Genomic DNA, 24,577 nt, shown 5'->3' on the forward strand with positions numbered 1-24,577 from the left:
CTTATGTTAGAAGGTAATGTGCAATTTAAACGTTTTTTTTTGTGTGTATTTTGAGAATCATGCAGCCGTCTAAAAATGTTGTGTGCTTAAAATTAGTAAGTAATAGCAAGTTTGCCTCTTGCAGCAAACTCTTGTAAACACTTTTTTTTCTTTTAAAGCATCTGTAATGCTTATTAAATCTCAAAGATTTTAATTTTAGATTTTAATAGTTTTTAAAAGCTTGCATCACTCAAATGTAATATTTTTATATGTTGAAAAACTAAAATTTTGTGATCACATGGAAACGTTTAAAACATCAGCTCCTTATCAGGTTCAAATATATATTGAAGGTTGTGATATCTCAAAAATGTGTCAAACTTAAAAGTCCCCCTGCTGTCAGTAATTTTATCCTTTAAAACTCATCTTTGATCACCAAAATGACAACATTCATGACTTAAATTATCTTGAATGTAACTCGACACCCTTGCCTCATTTAGCATACATGGTTTTATGAATATGCAAATGAGCCCCGCCTCCACTCACTCACTCAGCTCAGAGATCCACTGGTTGACGATCACACGTTGATCTGATTGGTTACAAGGTAGTTTGTGACGTCAGAAACACCAGCGATTTCAAAGCGTGTTTTTGAGACTGTCTTTGGTTCACTGCAGTTTTAAGGAGAAAATACTCAGCAATGCTGTCGACTTATGAATTTACTCATGGTTTGTCTTAAAGAATTTTAAAAACACCACACAGACATATAAATAACATTAAAAACTTGATTTTCACCACAGGGGGGACTAAGTATAAAACAAAATCACTATTTTAGGCATCACTGCTAAAGCGCAGGAAAGTTCACTGCATTTATATTTGAAATTACCCAATTGTAATGAAGCTAAACTAGTTTTGCATTAACACTATTTTCATATTCCCTTTATACCAGCTCAACCAGTTATTAATAAATATCTAATATACTGTCGTGCTACAAAATTACATGACTACATCTGCTAGAATCTTGAATAACATGCCATATTTACAGGTCTAAAGTGACATGTGGACGCAATAATGAACACTTGACAAAATGTAGGAAAATCTGTGTTTATTACCATTTAATAATTACCCATGTACATGACTGGAAACTGAAAATTCCTGAAAAATCCATGTAGATTTGGAAAATACAGGCAGATTATACAGGTAGGCTGTGAGGTCAGAGGATAGAGGAACTTCTTTATGATAGACCAGAACTGGGACTGTTTGCACGTCAGTAATCACATTGCTGTCGATCTTTTATCCAGGCGACGGACGAAAGGGACGAGTCGTTCACGGAGACCTAACGCTTTCTGGAAGCTATAAATATATGTACAAACTCTCGTTTAACAGGAGAAACAAATACAGGTCCATCCAGAACTCTTATTGTAGATTCTTGATCCTGACAGATTTGATGGTCAGCAGCTCGTGTGCCAGTGTAGTTGAGACTCAATCTATCCAGTGTTACAATCACATTTCACACACGCCGACATGGAAGTTTGGATCAATATTACAAAGAAAATAACATTGAAAAATAAATTCTAAAAGAAACCATCTTCCAACTCTATGCAATCATATTTGGCTTTCTCTGGACACATTAAATAGAGTGCGGTGACTTTGAATTGTTGCAAATGGACGAATGAGATTATAACAGTACTTACTTCGATTGTCAAACATCAGACACATACTCTAGACATTAATCCTGAAACGTCTGGGAGATAAAAAAAAAATCAATAAGATGAAAGACCACAGACCCAAAACCCTGTACAGCTGCTTCAAGACAATTCCTACGGTTAAAAGCGCTATACAAATTAAACCTGAATTAAATCTGAAATGAGTCACATTAAAAAAAAAAAAAAAAAAAAACACAAAACAGATTAAATAAAATACAGCTAGCTACAACCACACAATTGTCTACAGAATCAAAGTTGATTATTAAAAAAAAGGTCATACATTATAGAAACTATATTTACATCTTGCATATTTCATACAGAAGCGGAGAGGAACAGAAGGGCAGTAGTATCCATTGAGTACAAGAGGAAATTTGGAGTCATAAATACAGTGTATTAGGAGTAAAGAGGCTTCAACGCTCAACTTTTCAAGTCAACTTACATTTTCAAGTGTTTTTTTCTCATTACAGGCCCAGTGCATGAAGAATGAGATCATCTTCCTCTAGAACTCATTGTGCCTTTGAGGAATAGTTCACGGCAAAATTAAAATCCTGTCATTATTTATTCACACTCACGTTGATCTAAACGTTGCAGCGCTTTTCTTTACAGTGAAAGTGAGTGCATTCTGGGAGTGTCAAGCTCAGGAAAAGACTAAAAAGCATCATAGATGTAGTCCATATAAATTCAAAGTACTTAAAGCACATTAGTGTTCTGATTTTTCATGGAAAAGAGCAGCGTGCACATTCTGCTCACTGTCTCCTTTTGGGTTGCATTGAAAAAAAAAAAAGGGTTTGGAACAATATGAGGGTGAATAAATGATGAGCATTTTAATGTTTGCATGAACTATTCCTTACAAAACAGTCTCCTCAACTAATAAAATGTGCGTTATCATCAGTGTCCTCGCCATTTTTAGTGTCATTTAATGCTACAGTGAGAAGCAACAAACAGGTTTAGCTATGAAAAACAAACTTTAACAAAAGCCTGAACTTTACCCAGCAGTTCTGGTTGGGTTTCACGGACCGGTGACCCGCACAGCTTCACATCTCAGATGACCCTGTCCAACGCTCGGGACGCAGAAACACCATCAAGATGCCAACACTTTAGCTTAGACGAAGCATTCGGAAATGAAAAACAAAACAAAAAAAGGGTGTGCTATTTACACTTCCATACTTTTAAAAAATATATTATTTACAGTAGCTTTATTTGCCCATGGAGGAGAGAAGGAAATCTAACGGCGATAAAAAAATAAGGACAATATGAAGGATCTACAAGCTAAAATAAATAGACATCCGTACCGTACCGTTCAGTAGTAAGAATAGACGTGTGTGCCAGTGTGCGATTCCAAAAATCAAGATGGCTATAATCCACGCTCATGAAACCTCCGTAATAAAGTGCAAATAAGGTTGTTTTGCTAACAGCTTTAACGTGGTTACGAAACACTGGGTAAGAGAAGGAAACACAAGACTAGCAGTACCTTAAACCAAATTAACCCTGCTCTAAACCTGTAGTTTGTGTATTTCACCTGGTTTAGAGCTTAAACTGGTTAACCGAGGTGTCCTGCTAAACTGATCTAAGAGAAAGCAAAAGGCCCGCATCACAGCGACTGTGTTCACCAGAAGTTAAAAGGGTTTGGAAAATGATCTTTGGGGAAAATTGATTTGAAGAGAAATCATGAAAGTCACATGACAGAGTTGGGTGGTAGTAGTGGATGATGTGTGTCAGTATTTTCAGAGGGAGAGACGCTAGCGTAGGTTCAGTAGTTTTGGCGGTGGGGTGAGGTAGGCCCCGTCACAACTGAGTGGACGGAAATACTTTTTAAACTGGCAGGATAGTTTAGAGTGGTAGCATGTCTGTACACAACGTCTTTCCTAGGAGTGTTACGCTCTCTCTCTCGCTGAAGGTAGTGTTTGCGCTCAGATTTTCATGTCTTCGTCCACACTGAGTTGAGACAGGGTTTTCTTGATACGGAGAGCCGTCAGTCGCGCAGCGCCGTTCGCGTACCAACACTCTCGCATGATCTTCCCCATCACACGCAGCGCCTGGAGGGAAGGAAAGGCATATGAGAGTGAGTTTACCCACATCATTCTTATATTACAGAGATTATCTATTGTAATATTGCACAGCATGACAACTAGCACTTTTTAAAAAATGTTCAAAATCATCAAATATGTGCTTATGCTCAATCATTCAAACCTGTTTATTTTGTTAAACTATTTTTTTTTTTTTTTATTCTTATCCAGCAAGGATGCATTAAATTGATTTTTGTTTTCAACATTGATAATAATCAGAAATGTTTCTTGAGCATCAAATCATCATATTAGAGTGATTTCTGAAGGATCATGTGACACTGAAGACTGGAGTAATGATGCTGAAAATTCAGCTTTGATCACAGGAATAAATTACATTTCAACATATTTACATAGAAAAATGCAAATCAATATTAAATAATAGAAAATAGAAAAGTCACAATATTACTGTTTTAACTGTATTTTTGAACAAATAAATGCAGCCTTGGTGAGCAGAAGAGACTTTTTTAAATAAATTTTTTTTGAAAAGTAGTATAATTATTTTTAAATATAATATAATGTTTATTGCAATATAAAAAGCAGTTATACAGAGATAACTATAAAATCAATAGAGTATATAATGAATTATATATCATTTCTGAGCTGGACAAACAAGCACCTCATTTTATTGACTTATTTAACAGTTTCAAGCTCTATTTTATACCTTCCTCGTGGAAAAAGCCACAAAGACATAATCATCTTCTTAATCCATAAAAGATCATATATAAATTTAGTAGGAAAAAAAAACAGATCATTGGGAAATCATCATGATATTAACATCAAAATGACACATGAGGGTCACTGTAAGGTGAGTCTTGTATGGTAGTTAGTAGTAGCATGGGTTTTTGAGACGTCTCTCACCTCATAGCTCTGCCACCAGTTCGGTATGTTGGGTCGTAACCTCTGGTCACATACAACTTTCCTCATTTCTTCTATGGATGGATCGGAGGGCACCAGGTCATAGTAGGGCAGTTGGTACTCTTCGTGAATTCCTGAAGGGAAACAGCAGAGGAGCATTAATAAGAGCAATGGCTAGCATGAACAATGGCTAACATAAACAATGTGCCTTTGGTAAAAATGGTTTTGATTAACTTCAGTACCTCCAGCATTGCAGCGGCGAGCAATCTCCCAGTACACGAGTCCTAAAGCGTAGATATCAGCGCATTTAAACGAGTCAAAGTGACGCATGTTTATACTCTCCTCTAGAACCTCAGGTGCCATGTACCTGAAACACAACAGAAACAGACATAAATACAAAGTATACTTCCATTTTTTTTTTTTTTTTAAACGTATGTGTACAGTCGAACGTGTAGCTTACAAAGTATAGTCCATTTAAAAAAAAACCTCCCAAATAATGCTGCAAACTATACAGGGAACCCTCTCATTTGGTACATTACTATAATATTAGAGGTTAAAATTAACAACAGAGCTATTATATTCATCTGCCATTTATTTCCAGATAGGCAAGGCAAGGCAAGTTTATTTATATAGCACATTTCATACACAATGGCAATTCAAAGTGCTTTACATAGAAGAAATTAAAAATAATAAAAAGAAATAAGAATAATTAAAACAGTTTAGAAAAATAAAAAATAAAATACAGTACAGTCAGATATTCAGATATAATATTTACACTCAAATGTTTGTATATACGGTAGTTTTAATAAACACTTCTTCATGGCAAATTTATTCAAACATGCATATATAATTAACAGTAAATAAGCTCTTCGCTAGTGTTTTTATAGCTAACTAACGAACTGTGAACACTGGGTGACTTTCCTGAGGTAAATGCAACATTATTGTTCACAAGCTGTTTTATTGAAATCTTTCCACGGTTGAAGCGCAGACTGTTATTACGAGTCATGATGTTGTACTGTATCTTTCAACTTCTGATATTCATGCATGTTTTTCGATATATGACTTGTATTAAAGTGGAAGAAAGGACTCGCGCTCCGCACTGCCGCTTGAACCGAGGCACTACAGCGATCCGTCACATTTAAGAGCTTCAAAACGCCATTTATTGTTTGAATTTCGTGATAAAATGTACAGAATGTGAAAGCTGAGACTGGCCGATACATCGGTGCATCTCTAGTAAAAAACGAAGTATTCTTTGGGCTTTAAAGTACATAAAGTAGAAACCACAAACCACACGTGTTGGGTCAGATTATTGTTACACGCGTGTTCGTATACATGTTTTTCTTGGCTGATATTTCTGCACGTAATGTAAGGCGTACCTCTTAGTGCCGACGCGTTGGTTGGGGGCGATATCGATGGTGTCAGAGACAGACTCGTGACGAACTGCCAGGCCGAGATCAGCGATTGCACACGTGCAGTTTTTCTTCACCAGGATGTTCTTGGACTTCAGGTCACGGTGAGCGATGCCAGGCTTTCCTGCCAAGCAAAAACAACCTTTACAGATTCATGTACGCACACACATCTGGTAAACACTTTTCTCTGGTCAGAGAGGGATCGCAATATCTCTGTTCCACACCCTTAAGAGCGCCACATACACAACATTTTTAGGCATCATGACAGTGGGCCTCAAAAAACAAAAAGCTGCCTAAGTTGGCATAGCAAGTATGATGTAACCATTCCAGAATGGCAGAGACGACAGATGGAGTCAAGGGAAACTTTGATTTTAAATATATTTGATTCAGTACTGAAAAGGCCTGAAAAATATTGATTATTGCACCCAATATTTGTGTGCTCTCTTTATGTTTGTTTGTTCTTATTAAAGTCATTATTTTAACAAATGCTAATGTCAGACTCTCCTGAAATCAACTGAGGTCTTAGTAAAATGACAGGCACTATTACTAGTTTTGGCACAATATGTTTTACAGTATAATTATTACAAACTTATATTAACATGTATATAAACACATACACAATATTTGATCAAATTTGTGACCCTAGACCAAAAAACCAGTCACATGGGTAATTTTTTTATATTGAGACTTATACATCATCTGAAAGCTGAATAAATAAGCTTTCCATTGATGCATGTTTGTTAGGATATGACAATATTTGGCCGAGATACAACTACTTGAAAATCTGGAATCTGAGGGTGCCAAAAAAAATTCTCTTTAAACTTCATCTAATAATATGACGCACACTCACCCTGAGTGCCCAATATCTCCATATGCAGATGTGCCAGGCCGCTGGCAGCCGTCAGTGCCAGTTTGATCATGCCCTCGATGGTGACTGAATATCGGTTCAGATAGTCAAACAGGGATCCATTCTCATGATAGTCTGACACCAACCACAACTGAGTCCATGTGCCATTATCTGTGACAGACAATTAAATATTATTATACCCAGATGACAACATCATACAGTATTAAAATGCACTGCATATTAGGGCTGGGACAATAAATCGATTAATTGCGATTCATGGATCGATTCCAATATTTTACGAATGCGTCGCCATTCACTCTCGAATCGATTCTGAGCTTAGTTTTTAACAACAGATGGCGCTCTAGGCTAGTTTTTAACCGCACGCTCAAATGCTCATGAAGAACAGTGCTCGTCTGAGAATGTACTTGCACCTCAGAATGCTTTCATAATGTGAGATTAATGTAAACACCCTTGTCATTTTATGAATGATTATTTTATAGGTTCAAGTGGCGTGGGTAAGGCATTGGAAGCAAGCAGAGTACGGCTGTTTCTAAAGCACACACTGGCCTCTGCTGTTAACAAATCGTGATGCATTCGGAAAATCTCAGAATCGATCCAGAATCATTTCTCGATTCCCCTACTGCATATTCATTAGTTTACCTTTGTTGTCGGCAGCAATGAAACCCAGAATATTCTCGTGGCGGAGCATGATGGTCTGGTAGATTTCAGCTTCACGAAACCAGGAGCGTTCTTCACGAGAGGAGAAGATCTTCACCGCTACATCTCCTCCTCTCCACCTCCCCCTCCACACCTCCCCAAAGCGCCCTTTACCGATGATCTCCTGCAGCACTATTGTACGGGCCACTGTCCTCTGGACAAACAGTGGCAGACCTGCAACACAGAGAGAGAGAAAGACTTTATAAAACAACTCACAATATGCTGGAGGAGAAGATTATCAGTGAACTACTTGTATGTTAATCTGTTCTGCACACAAAGCATCACATGATTTCAGAAGATTTGTGCTGCATCTGATATTGCATACTATATAGTAGTGTTGTCTATGGGATCCGCTGATAGACGCCTGGTTTCAAACTCTCCCGTGTGTATCTGTGTAAGTGCTCGGTGAAGACATGTTTTTGAAGCGTTGATCATTGTAACCAGTCACAGACATATACAATATATTGCCAAAAAAAAATTAGAACACACCTCCAAATCATTGAATTCAGGTATTCCAATCACTTCCATGGCCACCGTTGTATAAAATCAAGGACCTAGGAATACAGACTGCTTCTACAAACATTTGTGAAAGAATGGGTCGCTCTCAGGAGCTCAGTGAATTCAAGCGTGGTACCGTGATATGTTGCCACCTGTGCAATAAGTCCATTTAAGAAACTTCTTCACTACTAAATATTCCACGGTCAACTGTTAGCGGAATTATAACACAGTGGAAGCAATTGGGAACAACAACAACTCAGCCATGAAGTGCTAGGCCACGTAAAATCACAGAGCGGGGTCAGCGCACACTGAGGCTCACAGTGCACATAAGTCGCCAATTTTCTGCGTCAATAGCTAGACCTCACAACTTCATGTGGCCTTCAGATTAGCTCAAGAACAGTGCGTAGAGAGCTTCATGGAATGGGTTTCCATGGACGAGCAGCAAGCCTTACATCACCAAGTGCAATGCAAAGTGTCAGCAGTGGTGTAAAGCACGTCGCCACTGGACTCGAGAGCAATGGAGAAGTAGGGCTGTCACTTTACGTTCGAAAATCGATTGCACAATCGATCAGACCAACCAACACAAGTTTCGAAAACGAAAATAGGGAATCGATTTTAACGGTCTTTTCTCGGAACGCGTCCAGCTCGTCTCGATACGCCCGCAGCGAACGCGCATCACACAGCAACTCTCACAAACACACAGTATACTTCTGCATAATGTTTCTATTTTTACTACAAAAATGTGAATTCTGCCGGTATTCAGACAGTCTCATGCATACAGATACAGATTCAGGCTACGGTCAACAATCGCCTACGTAGGCAACATTTGTTTGACTTTTCTAACCGTAAGCACAGGCATGTTGAAGACTGCAGTAATGTTTTTCATTAATGTTATAGCAGTCCACTCCGCTTATTGCTTTTCGAGAATGTTGCACTCCTGTTTGTCATTGTGCACGAAACTTCACGCCAATAAATCAACAGGAATATTGCGCGTCTCAAGCGCCCTCTTTACGTTCGTCCTAATGCCTGTTAGTTGTCCGTGGATTTGCCCATATTTGGCGTTTAAAATGGAAACGTCTTTAGACATGGAAAATCGATTTTACAATCGATTCAATGAACACATATGTCTCAAAAATCGAACAGGATTTTTTCACAAAAGTGACAGCCCTATGGAGAAGTGTTCTCTGGAGTGACGAATCACGCTTCTCTGTCTGGCAATCCGATGGACGAGTCTGGGTTTGGCGGTCGCCAGGAGAACGGTACTTGCCTGACTGCATTGTGCCAAGTGTGAAGTTTGGTGGAGGGGGGATTATGGTGTGGGGTTGTTTTTCAGGGTTTGGCCTTGGCCCCTTAGTTCCAGTGAAAGGAACTCGTAATGCTTCAGCATACCAAGCAGGGATGGAAATTAACTTTTTTGTCCACCGGCCACTGTGGCTGGTGGATTTCAAAATCTACCAGCCACTCAATGTTTTTACCAGCCACTTTCTTGTTTTTAACCGACAATGTGTAACTGCATGTGAAAATGAATACTACAAGATCTACAATACTTAAGCGGTTTATTTAATCTCAAGTCTTAATGAAATACTGACATTTTCTCTTTCTCTCTTATACACTCTTCCTCTCTTATATATACTTCTCTTTTTTACCTGGATGTGGCATTTGGATGATTCGTGGTCTTTTATGGCTTCCAGTTTTAGGTTTTTAGTCCCAACAATGAAACTATTAGGCCCTGTTTACACGAGAACGCTCGCGGGTGAAAACGTAAAAATATTTTATCAGATGTGCCTTTCGTTTAGACGGCGACAGCGTTTTTGGGGCTTAAAAACGCAAAAAAGTGAAACCACCGTCCACAGTGGAAATCTTAAAAAAGCTGCACCGTCGCATTGGTGCGTTCACACCGGACGCGAATAGCGCGTCAGGCGTGAGTGATTTCAATGTTAAGTCAATGCAAAGATGTTTTCTCTGCAGACCTCTTAACGCCTGCGATGTAACGCCACATTTTTTTTGAAGGTGTGCCTCCTCTAAAAGTGTCCGCCGTCCGTGTGAAACAGTATGCTATCTTTATTTACCCGCCACGGTGGCCGGTAGGTGAAGCGAGTTTACCCGCCACAACACAAAATCACCCGCATTTGGCTGGTGGCCGGTGCTAATTTCCATCCCTGATACCAAGACATTTTGGACAGTTTCATGCTCCCAACTTTGTGGGAACAGTTTGGGGATGTTCCTGTTCCAACATGACTGCGCACCAGTGCACAAATCAAGGTCCATAAAGACATGGATGAGCGAGTTTGGTGAGGAGGAACTGCACAGAGTCCTGACCTCAATCCGATAGAACAGCTTTGGGATGAATTAGAGCTGTTATAGCTGCAAAGGGTGGGTCAACTCCATATTAAACCCAACGGATCAGGAATGGGATGTCATTAAAGTTCATGTGCATGTAAAGGCAGACGTCCCAAAACTTTTTGCAATATAGTGTATGTTGAGCATGTGAACACAATGGCCAACACAAGGGGTTTAAGAATCCATTCAATAGCGCCCAAATGCTAAAGGGAAACGCTGGTATAGTTACATTTTTTAAATTTCAGTACCGACTTGGTACCAGAGTCGTACTTTTGACAACACTACTATACAGTAGGTACTACATTTAGTTTAAAACTTACTTTGCAACCATTGAAAAAAAGTACATTCTGTATAATATGAATGTGTGTAGTATGAATGAAATTCAAAAGTACTACATCTGCCATGTTGTCATTGACACGTGCCGGTGCCCTACAGCATCAGTTGTAAGATATAAGACATATCAGTGCAAGTTGCTTTCCCTTAAAACAGCTCAAACATGCATTTTAATCTGGGACTAAAGCTTAAGCTTTGTTTGGTATACTAAAAACTAAATCTAAACTGAAAATATAATGAAAATCTAATTCAAAATATTAATCAAAACTATAATAGAATATAAATAACACTGTCGCATACATGCATAAATAAATCCTACAAACCATGCAGCACCTTTTCTCCTGCGATACTAACCTGACCCAGATCCTGAGGTGGAGAGGTCGTAGATGAGGTCCTGTAAGGTCTTGTCCTTGGCCAGGAACATGTGTTCAGTGCTGGGATCCTCCACCTCCAGCCTCTGCCGGTGGCCATAAGCTCGCTGGTGGTGCTGGAAGAGGAAGAGACCCAGCAGAACCAGCACACACAGCACAAAGACCGGACCCGCCACCACTGCCGTGAGCTCCACCGGCCCCCAGTCCTGTTCTGGACCCGGTTCGTTCGTCACTGACAGAGGACACAATGCATTAGTTGCTTTGATGATCTGGAATTTGCTGGTTGAATTTGGCATTGATTACAGCTGATGTAAAGATCACTCAGATCTACTATCTGTTCCTAGAACTAGACTTGAAAATAGTCGTGATCGTGCTAAGTTATGGCATTAGACTTCCTGCTTACATCAGATCCGCCCAAACATTGTCAATTTTTAAATCCACCTTCAAAACCTTTTTTATCTTTTTTCAATTGTTTTCATCTTGATTATCATTATTTTTCAATATTTTACCTTAGTTCATAGGTTTTTCCATTTTATTGTTCTTTATTTTGCTTTACTTTATGTGTTTTCTATCTTATTGTTTGTTTCTTTGGCTCATGTAAAGCACTATGGTCAACACCAGTTGTTTTTAAACGTGCTAAATAAATAAAATTATATTGTATTGTAATGTAATGTACTGACGCTCACCTGTTGGTACTCTGAGGTCAATGCTGTTGCAGTAATCCGAGTAGCAACAGTGTGTGTTCACCAGTCCCTCTGTGCTGAGGCAGTAGATTGGCTGGCCCGGAGGAACCAGCTTCTCTTTCTTAATGCAGAGCCGCACTTGCTGCTCCTGTCCTTTAATGACAGAGGTGGAGGCCACGCACGCCCCATTGGTCTCGCACTTAAAATCATCCTTCTCACAGTGTGGTGCAGTGCAGTTACAGAACAGAGCTGCAGGGAGAATCAAACACAAATATTACATGAAATATTATATTATTTATTAGGACTTACCGTTAGTCGACTAGAAGAGGCTTGGTCGACCAAAAATGCTCTAATGTTAACCTAGATAAATGTTCGCTATTATTAGGCGCACATCCGTGTGTGGAGAGAGCTTCCTGTATGACATCACTTACATTCAACCTAACCTACTCTAACCTACTCTAACCTACTCTAACCTACTCTAACCTACTCTAACCTACTCTAACCTACTCTAACCTACTCTAACCTACTCTAACCTACTCTAACCTACTCTAACCTACTCTAACCTACTCTAACCTACTCTAACCTACTCTAACCTACTCTAACCTACTCTAACCTACTCTAACCTACTCTAACCTACTCTAACCTACTCTAACCTACTCTAACCTACTCTAACCTACTCTAACCTACTCTAACCTACTCGGTCATACAGATAAGAGTAATGCGAACTGTAAAGGGTCTATTTTTATTTCTGTAAACTCATAATAACAAAAAGTTCAGGATGCACTTCTGCCGTCTCGGTCTCAGTGAACTTGAGCACGTCAGGAAAATGAACCGAAGCTCAGTGTATACTTGCCTCACAGACTTGAGAAATATATCTATAGAAAGCTTGAAATGTCTGCTATTAAATGAACCAGATTATGGAAATTAAATATTCTCTGAGAATATGTCATCCGCATATTAGGCACGTCTACTATTGCGGAGATGAGTCAGCATCGTCGACTTAATCTCTGCAGGCGAAAACACAGAAAACAAACAATATTTATATAAACGCACGATTAGTTGACTAATCGCTTAAATGAACGACTTCTAGTCAACTAGAAAAATCTTTAGGCGAGAACAGCCATATTATTTATGAAGTCTTTTCAACAGCAGGAGGTGACAGGGATCAGTAGAGTCATATACTGTGAATAAAGCAGCATCATGTCTGTTTATGTAGGAAGAATCTCAAAAAAGGTTTAAACCAGAGGCAGACTAGACTGAGACAATTGTTTAGCGTTATTTGACTTTTGTATAGTTTTATATGTATTATTTATCATTGTTTGAGCATGTGAATTTAACACATAAAATAAGTATGGTGGTATGGAAAGCACTCCTTTTTCACAATCCGAATCAATTTCTGATAAAATACACATAGGAAAGCATAAACCTCCCCACAATTTTTTATGGCTAAAAACCCAATCATCAGGTCTGTCCATTACGAGCAGCCAGACAGAGAGGATTCAATCATACTGGAACCAGAACACATTTAAATGGAGGATGTAGACGAACCAAAGTGGCCCCAGACGTCCTTCACCTGCGGTCCACAGTCTCAACGCATCTGAGCTGCCTTAGGCAATGAGAGCTGAGCGATAGGCTGCAGGATTTTTCTAGAGATGTGCAAAACTGCATTTTTGATTTGGTGAGATCTAAACCAAAGAACTACAACGTGTTCATAAAGCTGTATGGAGCATAATGAAGACCGTCTAAATATGAGTTTTCTACAATTTGGAATTTTAAACTTAACTTAAATTCATGGCGCAAGATGAAAAAAGAAAACACCCCCCAAAAAATACAAATTCCAAAGTCACCCATCTGGAGTATGATTGAACTTACATATACACCTTCTCAGAAATGGTTTTAACACTAGAAGTGCCAGAATTCTATAACTACTAGAAGTGCCGCAAGCGGTCATTTTGACCGCTAAACTCCAAACTCTATATCTTTAATGATAAATACCCAATTGAGAGATTAATGCATTTATTGTATTATGATATCTTTTAAAAACAAAACAACACCAAACTGTAAATTTATAATTAATAATATCCGTAGATGTCCTGAACAAAATGACGGAGTAGCCTGTTTTCATGTTTCACGCCCGCGCCTTACACACACACACAATATTCCAGCATTGCAATCTTGACATTGCAGCCTGTTCATTATAGCCATAATAAAATATAAAAATAAAAGTCAACCTAACATATAAAAATTCCACTGCTCTGTTTATAAAGTCAGTAGTACTCAATTCGTACCATTTTGCGCATGCGCATGTGAGTGAAGTACAAAGCCTATAATAAAGAATAGTTTACCATCCAAATACATCACGAATGTTGAAACATTTTGATTCTAATTAGAGAGTTACGTGAGCCCAACGCCGCTTACTTTCACTTTCGCTTTAAAGTATTTCATTTTGGCTTGTTTATAGTTATTTTTTCATTCTTGTTCTGTTCTGAATATCATTACATTTAAATGATTTGTTGTGGAATATGTTGTGTGTATTTTTTACCACATTTTATTATTGTGTATATAATACCGCGAAATTCAGTGCGGTCAATATGACCGTCTATGGCCGAAATAGGTAAATATGTTCATTTGTTTTTTTGCCTTGTGTAATTTATATGAAAAACATTTTAAATGAAAATACAGGCACTTTTAGGAAAAGTCAGGTACCAGCAGGATTTTATTTATTTTTTCAACAAAGTTATTGCAGATATAAAATTCAAAACGGTTAAAATGACCGTCATGGCAGTTCTAGTGTTAAAGTGCTGATAGTCCAAAAGCTACTGTTGCATGCTAAAAACCCTCTCCAAGAAGTGCATTCAAAATTATCCCTTTTTAAGCGCTACTAAAGATACTCACTTGCTGAATTCTCTGGCCATCTTGACCCATCTCTGGATCTTTCCTACTATCCATATATTGGATTTCTTTTTTAATCTCTATCCTCCTCTGAGCCAATCATAAAAATATAGCACATTTCTAAAAATCATAAAAGACTTACATATTGAAATCTAAAAAAATACTGCAGAATGTTTGATTGCAAGGGTCAGAAGATCTGAATGGTTTTTGCTACAGGTCAGGACACTAACATTTATTACTAACATTAGAGCTTTCCATGGAAAAAAGTAAGATGCTACAGAACTGTAAAACAAGGCTCTACTAATCACCAGCAGGTAATGATTGTGTAAAGGAGTTACGCAAGAGCTGCTGATGAGTAACTTTCATTTGGCACTTGATTCACTCTCTGGTAAAGCTCCTACATAACATTATTATTGAATTTTTTTTGTGACATGGATAATTAGAAAGTGTGAAGTGAAATTTGAAAAAAAGGTTGTTCAAAATGTTCTCGACAGTGCTGAACGCAGGCTGTGGCGTGTTGCGATCATGGCGTGACTGAACACAGCTCCAGCTCATGCCAACAGGAACCACTTCAAGCCAAAACACAGAGTGATTAAACAAATTAAGCCTTGATCAATTCACATTAAGAGGATCTGGTCTTACAGTAAACTCTTGCAGTACTGGGCAGGTCGTGTCTAAATGTTCTGCTCTCAGCATCAGATAAGCAGCGTGGGAGATTTCTAGTTTACTAGTAATCAGTGTTTGTCAATGTTTGCAATGGATGTAGGGAGTTGCGGAATGTATAAATTTAGCATGTGGGCTCGGTTTTCCACTGACGACGTTTCATCACATCAGTGCCAGTGGATTGGAAGTGTAGAGGCATTATGGTTAATAAACAGGATTTCCTGTTATTTACTCTCATTCATACAATATGACGCAAAAAGAAATGCCATCACTCTGGGAGTTTCCCCTTGGGCTACACACTGACTGAAACTACTGGTTTACAGATGTTACCACATTGTCATTGTGGTAAATGTTGCAGTCTATGACAGGTTTACAATGATGCATCACAGGTCTGTTCTGATAAAATCAAATAAAAAGCTAAATGCCAATAACAAAACGCAACTAACTCATATAATCATGCTTTTAGGATTGCAAAATAATTAGGTTTACCAACAGGGAGGAGAAAACAAATGCCATATCTTTTGTTGAATTCACAGTTCAATCAAACTCTACAGTACTTTGGTAAAATATTTGTGCAATTGGGAGCAAAATTGTGTCTTTTTTTAATATTATATGCAATTAATCATTTTGCATAATGTCAAAATATGCCTCTGCAAATTAAATAAATGGAATTTAATTTGAAGACAATTTTTTTACTGCTGTATGCCAATCAATTTCAGTGCTGTGTTGAGTCACAGAAGATGCCCAACGTAAAATATTTTCTTGCTTCTATTCAGTCTAGACCAATTTGAAAGTAAAAAAAAAAAAAAAAAAAATCACACCAAAGCAAGCAAAAAGTAGATCCATTTAGTAAAGTAGTAGTAAATAAAAGTACAGTAAATCTAATAGCAAATCATAAGCTTAATCTCTTGAGAATGACCTCACTGCTAAAGTCTGGCTTCCCGAACTCTCAAACTGACATGAACTTGTTTGTACTTGCACATGTACAGAAGTAAAGTGCTAATAAATTTCCAAACTAAAGTCCCTGAAACCTTATTTGATTAGACCAGATATTTAAGAAAATTAGACTAACAATAGGCCTTTTTATTTTCTAGACTAGACGTCACTTGCTGAATTAAACATACACAATAGTGAAGTCATGTGAAAATGATCGTATTGCTGTTTGTAAGGTTTGTTATATGCCACATCTCATAGTATTTAAGAAAAACAGTAGGCAGCATACAGAGCAAATTGAGCTGTAAACAGTACACTAGTCCATTCCAAACATATTTTCACTCACTGATAAACTGAAATCCATCACTTAAATCAATGGACCACACAAAACCATAATAGATACAACAGAACATCCATAAACAGCATGTTTAGTAAATATGAGACAATATGATTCAGTGTTGGTAATTTAAAGTCAAGTGGCCGGGTCTTGTGACTTGATATGTGACCTTTTCTAAACAGTAGTATAAAATATAATTGCTTAAATATAACACAAACTTTACTGCAACATTTGTTTGATTAATTATATTATAGTTAATTCAGCAGCAGCACAATTATATTATAGTTAATGCCCTGCATCGGATAGTCTTTGGTCGTATGTTCAGCTTGAAAATTGTTTTAATTGTATAACTAAAATATGATGCAATACCAATTGGCAAGACAATATGGAAAACATCAATGGGACTTTACGGGTTGAAAACAGGAAACCATTCATATCTGGATTGTAATATTAGCCAGGCTAATATGTAGCTGTTCTTTAATCATGGAGGCCCTAAGGGGGATAATTAGGAACTTTAGAGGTAGTGCAATTGGATTAGTCTGATTTTTGCGCACAGTATCATTCTCCAAAAGGGAAATACACACCGTTTTGATCAAGATTTTGTATATCCCGACTTACAGACCCATGCAAAGCTTTTAATAGCTTAAGGTCTTTATTTTACATTCAAAGGACAATTAAATAATTTGGCATTTCCGTGCATTAGGAAAATAAAACGCAGAGAGACTCGCACATCAGACAAGCCGGAAACAAAGGAATATCCACTCGCATTCATGTCAAATTATTTGAACACATTGATTAAAAAAAAGTATATCTAGATCAACAATCCAGAAGACCATTGGTTTCCTCGCATTGTCCACTAACAACCAACAGTAAAGCAAGAGAAGTCACGCTGCACTTTAAGCCAGGTTTCTAAACTATACTAGACACAAATATCATAAGCCATCATATGACTTTCTTAGTGTGCCATAAATATAAAGTTCACACTTTTGATCTAAAGAAAACCGCTATGACATTTTCACAATGTGCTCCTTTCAGTTCACGGTGTACTTGGCAACCATGAAAAAGGCATGACTAAGACACAAATATCCAGATCCCCATTCACATCAACAGTGATCTGATGCAACATGACGCATGTTGTCAACCTAGTTCTGGTTGACAATATATTAGTTTTCATGCTGCTAAAAAAATTAATTGAAAGGACAAATATTGCACCACTGCATCAGATCAAAAGATTTGCTCCTGCAAGGACTTCAGATGAAGTAAGCTCAGAATCAACATGCACCAATGCTACATTTTTCTCTAGATCCTAATCATGTTAACAAACATGCATTAATTACTTCAATGAACTTATTGTTTCTGCCTTAAATTAGCCTAATACATTGTTTAAATTAATACATTATTAGCTAACTGTGTGATTTGTATTGTATATTTCTGAAGTACATAACCTGGACACGGTCACCTCTGATCACTCTAAATTGTAATGTAGACATGCATTTTCTGTAAAGCTGCTTTGAAACAATATGTATTGTGAAAAGTGCTATACAAATAAATGTGAATTGAATCATTTTAAATTTCAACATATTTTTTGAATGTCATGATCAAACTTAGTCCGGCTATCACCAGACCAAGCTCAATCTTTTAAGATTGAACATTAGTCTGAGGAGTTTGCTCCGTATTTTCTACGACACAAGAGGCGTGATCAACGGGCATAGCTCAAATGACTCAGTACGCAATTGGATAATCCTTCAACCAATCAGACCAACGATCCGGGTGACGTACTTTAACAAAGCCGGTCGGTAGTAAGGCAAACACATCCTTCTTTTTTATGAATTTTTCCAGGGCAAGTTTCTGTCACGTTTTCAAAGAAAACGTGCCTTTTAAATCTTTTAAAACGGCAACGGGTTGCTGCGCTTCGGTGGCCGCCATGTTGAACGTAAACAAAAAGCTTCTTGCCGTCGCTTCTCTATCGTCATCGTGTTAAACCCGCCAATAGATAAGCCAGTTTGTGATTGGTCCCCGCAGATTTGTAACGGTTTCCAGTCTGAGCTGCAGGGTGAAATCAAATCTGGATTAACCCAGTCTAGATCAAACTGTGAATTCAAGGGAATTCAATGCCTGCAATGCTGCCCAGACCCGGAGGCAGTGACGCAGGCCTAAACACACTCCTCTACCACTTTCTACTGTTGAGATTTTGGTGCAGCCGATCAGTGTTTGAATAACCGAAGGTTTGCCTCATCTATTCAAAGAACATTGTTCTCAGCAGTGCTGTGAAACATCCAGGTGGTCTCAAGAAAACAGGCATGCAGGAATGTTACTTTTCTTGGAGAAAAGTGTTTTTCTCTATAGTGACCACCCTGAGAATCACTCTAGCTAAGTGTTATTATGGTAGACTTGAATCTAGCCCAGTTTCCACCAAAGAAAAAGCTGTTCAGAACCAGTGAAACTGTCTCTGCTCTGGCATCTTTAAACCTGCGCATCTACAACCAGGACCGGCTAATGCCAGCGGCTGGGGAGCTCAGATAATGTCCTTAGATAATGATTTGCTTATTTTTATCCTCTTGCAAAACTCTGGCCACTTTATTTCCCCAGTCCATCTGAAATAAAAAATTATGTTATTTCCAAATATCACATGTGAATTATTACTAGTCTGAGATCTGACAGGTGACCTTGGCACTGCTGCACTTTCAATGATGACGAATTTGTTATTTATAATGTAAGAGACTGAAACTCAACGTAAGAGACTGAAACTCAAATGACTTTCGAATACAAACACATCTTCCTGCTTCTGCCAACTACACTTTCGAACTGACTAATACGCACTTCGTTTGGTGCAAATTATACGCCTGAGTCTCAATCCACAACACTCCATTGAGTAGATAGTTGTATTACCAGTTTATGTGTACATACAGTGTTCTCTTTATAGTTTGGGACATTTTATCTATGACTGAAATAATTATTAACAGTCATGCATCTGATTAACAAAAGTGACTGATTAACTGAACTACAGTAGTCAACATTTGAAGTGGATCAAAACCTTTCATCAAAGTTGTACATGAATTTTGAACAACCCGTTCTTGTCTTGAGTCAACTTTGATGAAGGTTTTGATCCACTTAAAGGGATAGTTCACTTTGAAATTAAATTTTGGTATGTTTTAGCTTACCTCAAGGGCATCCAAGATGTAGGCTAGGTGTCTTTTTTTCCGCAGTAGTTTCAATTTTGATATTTTTAGGTCAAACCGTTCTTGTCTGACAGTCAGATAATGCAGGTCTGTGGTCACTGTCTCAAAGAGCATGCACAGAGTCCAAATTAAACAATTCCCCATCGTAAGTACACATTGATGGCCCAAGACACGAAACGAGCGGTTTGTGTGAGAAAACGAACAGTATTTATATCGTTTTTACCTCTTATAACACAGCCACGTCCAAGTGATCTGAGGGCGCGCGCGCTTCCTGCTGTGTGACGTGTATGCAGACTGGTGCATAGATATATACACTAGATGTCGCCTTGGCTACGGCAGTTCATTGGAACGAATGTCTTTAATGCGACATCTAGTGTATATTAGGGCTGTCAAAATTGCTCAAAAATGACGTTCGAATATTCCCTCTAAAAAACACACGAATATTCGAACTATTCAAACATCTGGTTGCGCATTTTGTCAATGACGCGCATTACGTCAATAACAGGACAAATTAATACAAAAAGACATAACTACTTGTATAGGTAGTAAATTTAAGTTTAAACATATTTGACAATGTATTACCAACACAAAACCAAGTAAATAAACGAATGGCCAAGACCGCAGACCTCACTCGCAGGCAGGCACCCTCTCTCTCCTCTCTCTCTCTCTCCCTCGCGCTCACGCTCTCTCTGCGCATAAACAACGGTTTAAATTAACAACAACAATAAGCACATGTTGAGAGCTGATCAAGAGTTTTGTGCAAGCAATTTAAGGTCGTGACTCTTGTCCCAGATATAGCAGGCTTTATTCAGTGATTGAAATAAATTTATTAACATTAATTGAAGTTTTACAGTATAGAACCGACATTGAACGCTCCGAGCGAGCTGTGCTGTGGTAAACATGAAACTTTTCTGTTTAACGTTAAATAAAATGAGGCACACAATTCCGAGAAATGTGACAACAAAGAAATTTTACCCTGAGGTTCATAAAAAATAAAGTGCTATTAAAAAAGAAAAAGGCTACTTACATTCTTGGTGCTTGTATTAAAAAAAGGAAAAACTGACTGCAATTTATTCCATTGTCTTTTTAGTGCACTGTCAACTTTCAGCAGTGACGCTGTGCTAGACAGTGCGACTCGTGTGACCTGTCCCTCAGGCAGCGCGCGCGCCCACTCGCAAAGCAGACAGCAGCGCCTCTGCTTCCGCGGGCGTGTTTTTCCATATTCGAAATTCACATTCGAATATTAATTTTCACGTTCGAATTCCTGTTTTTTAAAACTATTCGAATCTAGAATATTCGTTGACAGCCCTAGTGTATATATATCTATGCACCAGTCTGCATACACGTCACACAGCAGGAAGCGCCCGCGCCCTCAGATCACTTGGACGTGGCTGTGTTATAAGAGGTAAAAACGATATAAATACTGTTCGTTTTCTCACACAAACCGCTCGTTTCGTGTCTTAGGCCATCAATGTGTACTTACGATGGGGAATTGTTTTAATTTGGACTCTGTGCATGCTCTTTGAGGGGGTGACCATAGACCTGCATGATATGTCAGACAAGAACGGTTTGACCTAAAAATATTGAAACTACTGCGGAAAAAAAGACACCTACATCTTGGATGCCCTTGAGGTAAGCTAAAACATACCAAAATTTAATTTCAAAGTGAACTATCCCTTTAAATGTTGACTACTGTACATTGAAAAACGTCACTACTTCAGCATTTTAAAAAGACATTTGGTAATATTACAGTAATATGATGTCATTTATCAAAACCATATAACAAATTAAATATGCATGAGCAGAGTAATCCCTCGCACGCTTCAGTTGTGTGTTCAGATAAGCTTTTCACTTCTCTCATTAAATATGATACACAATCTCTGTTTGCTCTGTTATAAATTGAGATTAAAAAGCATTAGCTGCTGTCTGGGGATTATTAATGTTATTCATGTTTCTGCAAATCTGGGTGAGTAACAACATGCTTCTCATAAAGTCAGAGGGAAACATTGCAGTACAACGAGAACAAACTGTAGGTGCAAAAAAATTGACCCTTTACACATTTCCGGGTTTCTCAGATGAGGAAGTCGTCATGGTTGGGTAAACTTCTATAGTGGGGAATGAGAAACTACATTTTTTGTGTTCACATTTGCTCAAATAGCAAAAGAAAAACTACACAATAGTGTTTTCCCAACTTACAAAAAAGGAAAAGAGAGAGAGAGAGAGATCATTCTCTCAAAAGGCATATTGATCAATAGATAAACAGAACGATAGATGCACTTTATTAAACCTTTAGGGAAACTCCGAACTCTTAAAACTAGTGTGCGTGTTCAAGCCTGTAGCCTTTAATATGCAGAAAACATTAAGGGTCTTTTTACAGCGGGTTAAGGAGAAACCTTTACAGTAATAAAGAAAGCCCCCTGGCTATGAGTTACCCGTATCAAACCAAACAGAGACAAAGACTAACTGTATTTCTATATGGCGTGGAGAGAGAGTCAGACAGACATATCCAAGAGAAATGGGGGTCACTGTTCGGTCATATCCTTATTTTGTCCCCTCTTCACAATTAACTGAGATTTAACCCATTCTAGGGCTGCACAATATATCACAAATGTATACATTTTGCATATCGCAACACCTTCCAATAACTGGGGTCATGAACAAAAGACAAAGAGAAAATCGCTCACTGCTCTTGGCTAAATAAATGTTGTAGCTTTAATAAGAATCAGGATATATTTAATTCATACAATGAAAACTAAGCTGGGTTTTATTTTTACATTTGATTATTCAGTTTCTGTTGTTAAATAAACCTAATGTAGGCCTTCCTGAAACCCTAAACGCTGTGGTTTACACTGATGTTAAAATAACACTTCTTATGTTTCAGTAAAACACTGATGTTCACTTCCAGAAGTTGTAGGGATGTTTTCTTGTCACAAAAAGAATGTGAAACACACACAGAGTATGTAGGTTAAATTATTTTAAAGATATTTTAAAGATAATTTAAGTTTACTTTACACACTTTTTAAGCATTATCGTATCGCATATCAAATATCGCATTATTTAATGAGTTATCATACATCGCAATTTTCTTCAATATCGTGCAGCCCTAACCCATTCATTCTAGTCACAGTCCCACTTAAGAAGTTCATAACACTGGCTCCATAACCCAACTATTATCATAACCTGTGCTCAGAGGTTATTGTTACTCAAAACTATATCATCATTCAAAGGAAATCTGCAGACCTATACTTCAAGCTTCAGACCACACACACACACACACACACACCTTCTTCCTGTCCTGACATTAACATGTCGTTTCATACTTGATTTTCCACATACAGTGAACAGATCCGGAAAGCTTCTCTCTATTACTTAGCCTACATGAGCAACATGTAAAAGAGGTATAAAGTCTATTCCTTTGCTGATACTTCCTAAATACAACACATATTAATAACAAACAAATTACAATAAACATTGGGAAGAACTTAGTTCCACCTGTAATAATAATGTCAGAGAAATGTGCAACAGGTCAGTCAAGGCATACCAGATTACAAAGCTCTTCTGACTGTTAAAACTCTCATTCAGACACAAATAAACAAGTTTAAAATAATCTGCCAGGGTTAAAATAAAACCATTTCTGTTTACTGTAAACTGATACTGTGATCGTGTTAATTATAAAGCGTCTTATTAATACTTCACCCACGCAAAGAGACAAAACAAACAAACCCAAAATAAAATAAAAACTTAAAAATAAAACACAAACAATGAAAATTATACAGCAAATGTTAAAAACTGTTTTTAAACAGTATTATTAAACCCATATGGATGTGTCAAATATGGCGATTCAGGGTGTATGAAGTCTTATAACTTTGTGCCGTTCAACAATTATATTCAGACGCCTATCAACTTAAATCTGAAGTCTTAAATTACTCTTTTTCTCAAGTTTTTATCCGAATTTAGAGCCACGTATTAAACTAAGTTAGCCGGTTAGCATGCTAGCCCTTCACCTTTTTGAGTTTCCAACATAAACACTGTCATCCCGCGGGATTATTGTTATTTAAACTACCCACATATATAAAATATAACTTAAAGCACATCATATATTCATGTTACTGACAGAGAAAGAGAGAAAACGAGAGAAAAAGCAGAGAGTTTAAGGGGCCAGTCGTTAAATCCCAGCGCCATGTTGTTGTTGTTGTTGCATTAAAAGCCGTTCAGCGACTAAAGCACAATTAAACGAACCAAATTTACACACACCTGTAAACAAAACAATGCTGAAACAAACGAACACTTCATCCTCACCATCACACGCTCCGTTCAATCCCGATAAAACGACCAAGAGTCGCAGTATTTGCCGTGGGTCCATCCTCCTCACAGGCTCCCATCGCACTGAGATGCGCGTGGACTCTGCTGTCGAGAGCGCGCCAATGATAACTAGACGAGAGCGTGCCACAGAGCACGCGCAATACCCAGATGGTCGTTTTTATGCATGTTTGTTAATAAATGCATGTACATATTTGTGATTCTAATTTTTTTGACATTTGGACATGAATCACTTTTGATTATATTTCATCTTGCGTATGGAAAAATAAATAGATACGATTATTTTTCGCCTTATATTTAATTTAGCAGTAATATGTATTCATATTGCTGGGTTTAGACATAAGACTCACTGTAAAAATATTCTACTTATTTTCTTTGTTTTTCCAGATATGGGGCTAAAATTCGTGCTCCTCATGTCCTAGTGATGGCGTTTCTCTTCAGAAGTGGCAGGTAAG

At 37.9% G+C, this 24,577-nt stretch overlaps 1 protein-coding gene across 1 annotated transcript; it reads right to left on the minus strand.

Annotated features, from left to right (window-relative positions):
• Positions 1-1,339: 1,339 nt before the first annotated feature.
• On the minus strand, positions 1,340-24,232 carry acvr1bb (activin A receptor type 1Bb). Its single transcript, XM_079882959.1, has 9 exons — positions 24,102-24,232; positions 11,802-12,047; positions 11,099-11,347; positions 7,517-7,747; positions 6,860-7,027; positions 5,977-6,133; positions 4,843-4,967; positions 4,604-4,734; positions 1,340-3,715 (listed from the first exon to the last, which is right to left on the minus strand). The coding sequence occupies exons 1-9, from the start codon at positions 24,163-24,165 to the stop codon at positions 3,590-3,592; spliced, it is 1,497 nt and encodes a 498-aa protein (XP_079739085.1). The 5' UTR covers positions 24,166-24,232; the 3' UTR covers positions 1,340-3,589.
• Between the last annotated feature and the right edge of the window lie 345 nt (positions 24,233-24,577).

The sequence above is a fragment of the Squalius cephalus genome (assembly GCF_949319135.1).
Source record: "Squalius cephalus genome assembly, chromosome: 10".
NCBI lineage: Eukaryota > Metazoa > Chordata > Actinopteri > Cypriniformes > Leuciscidae > Squalius > Squalius cephalus.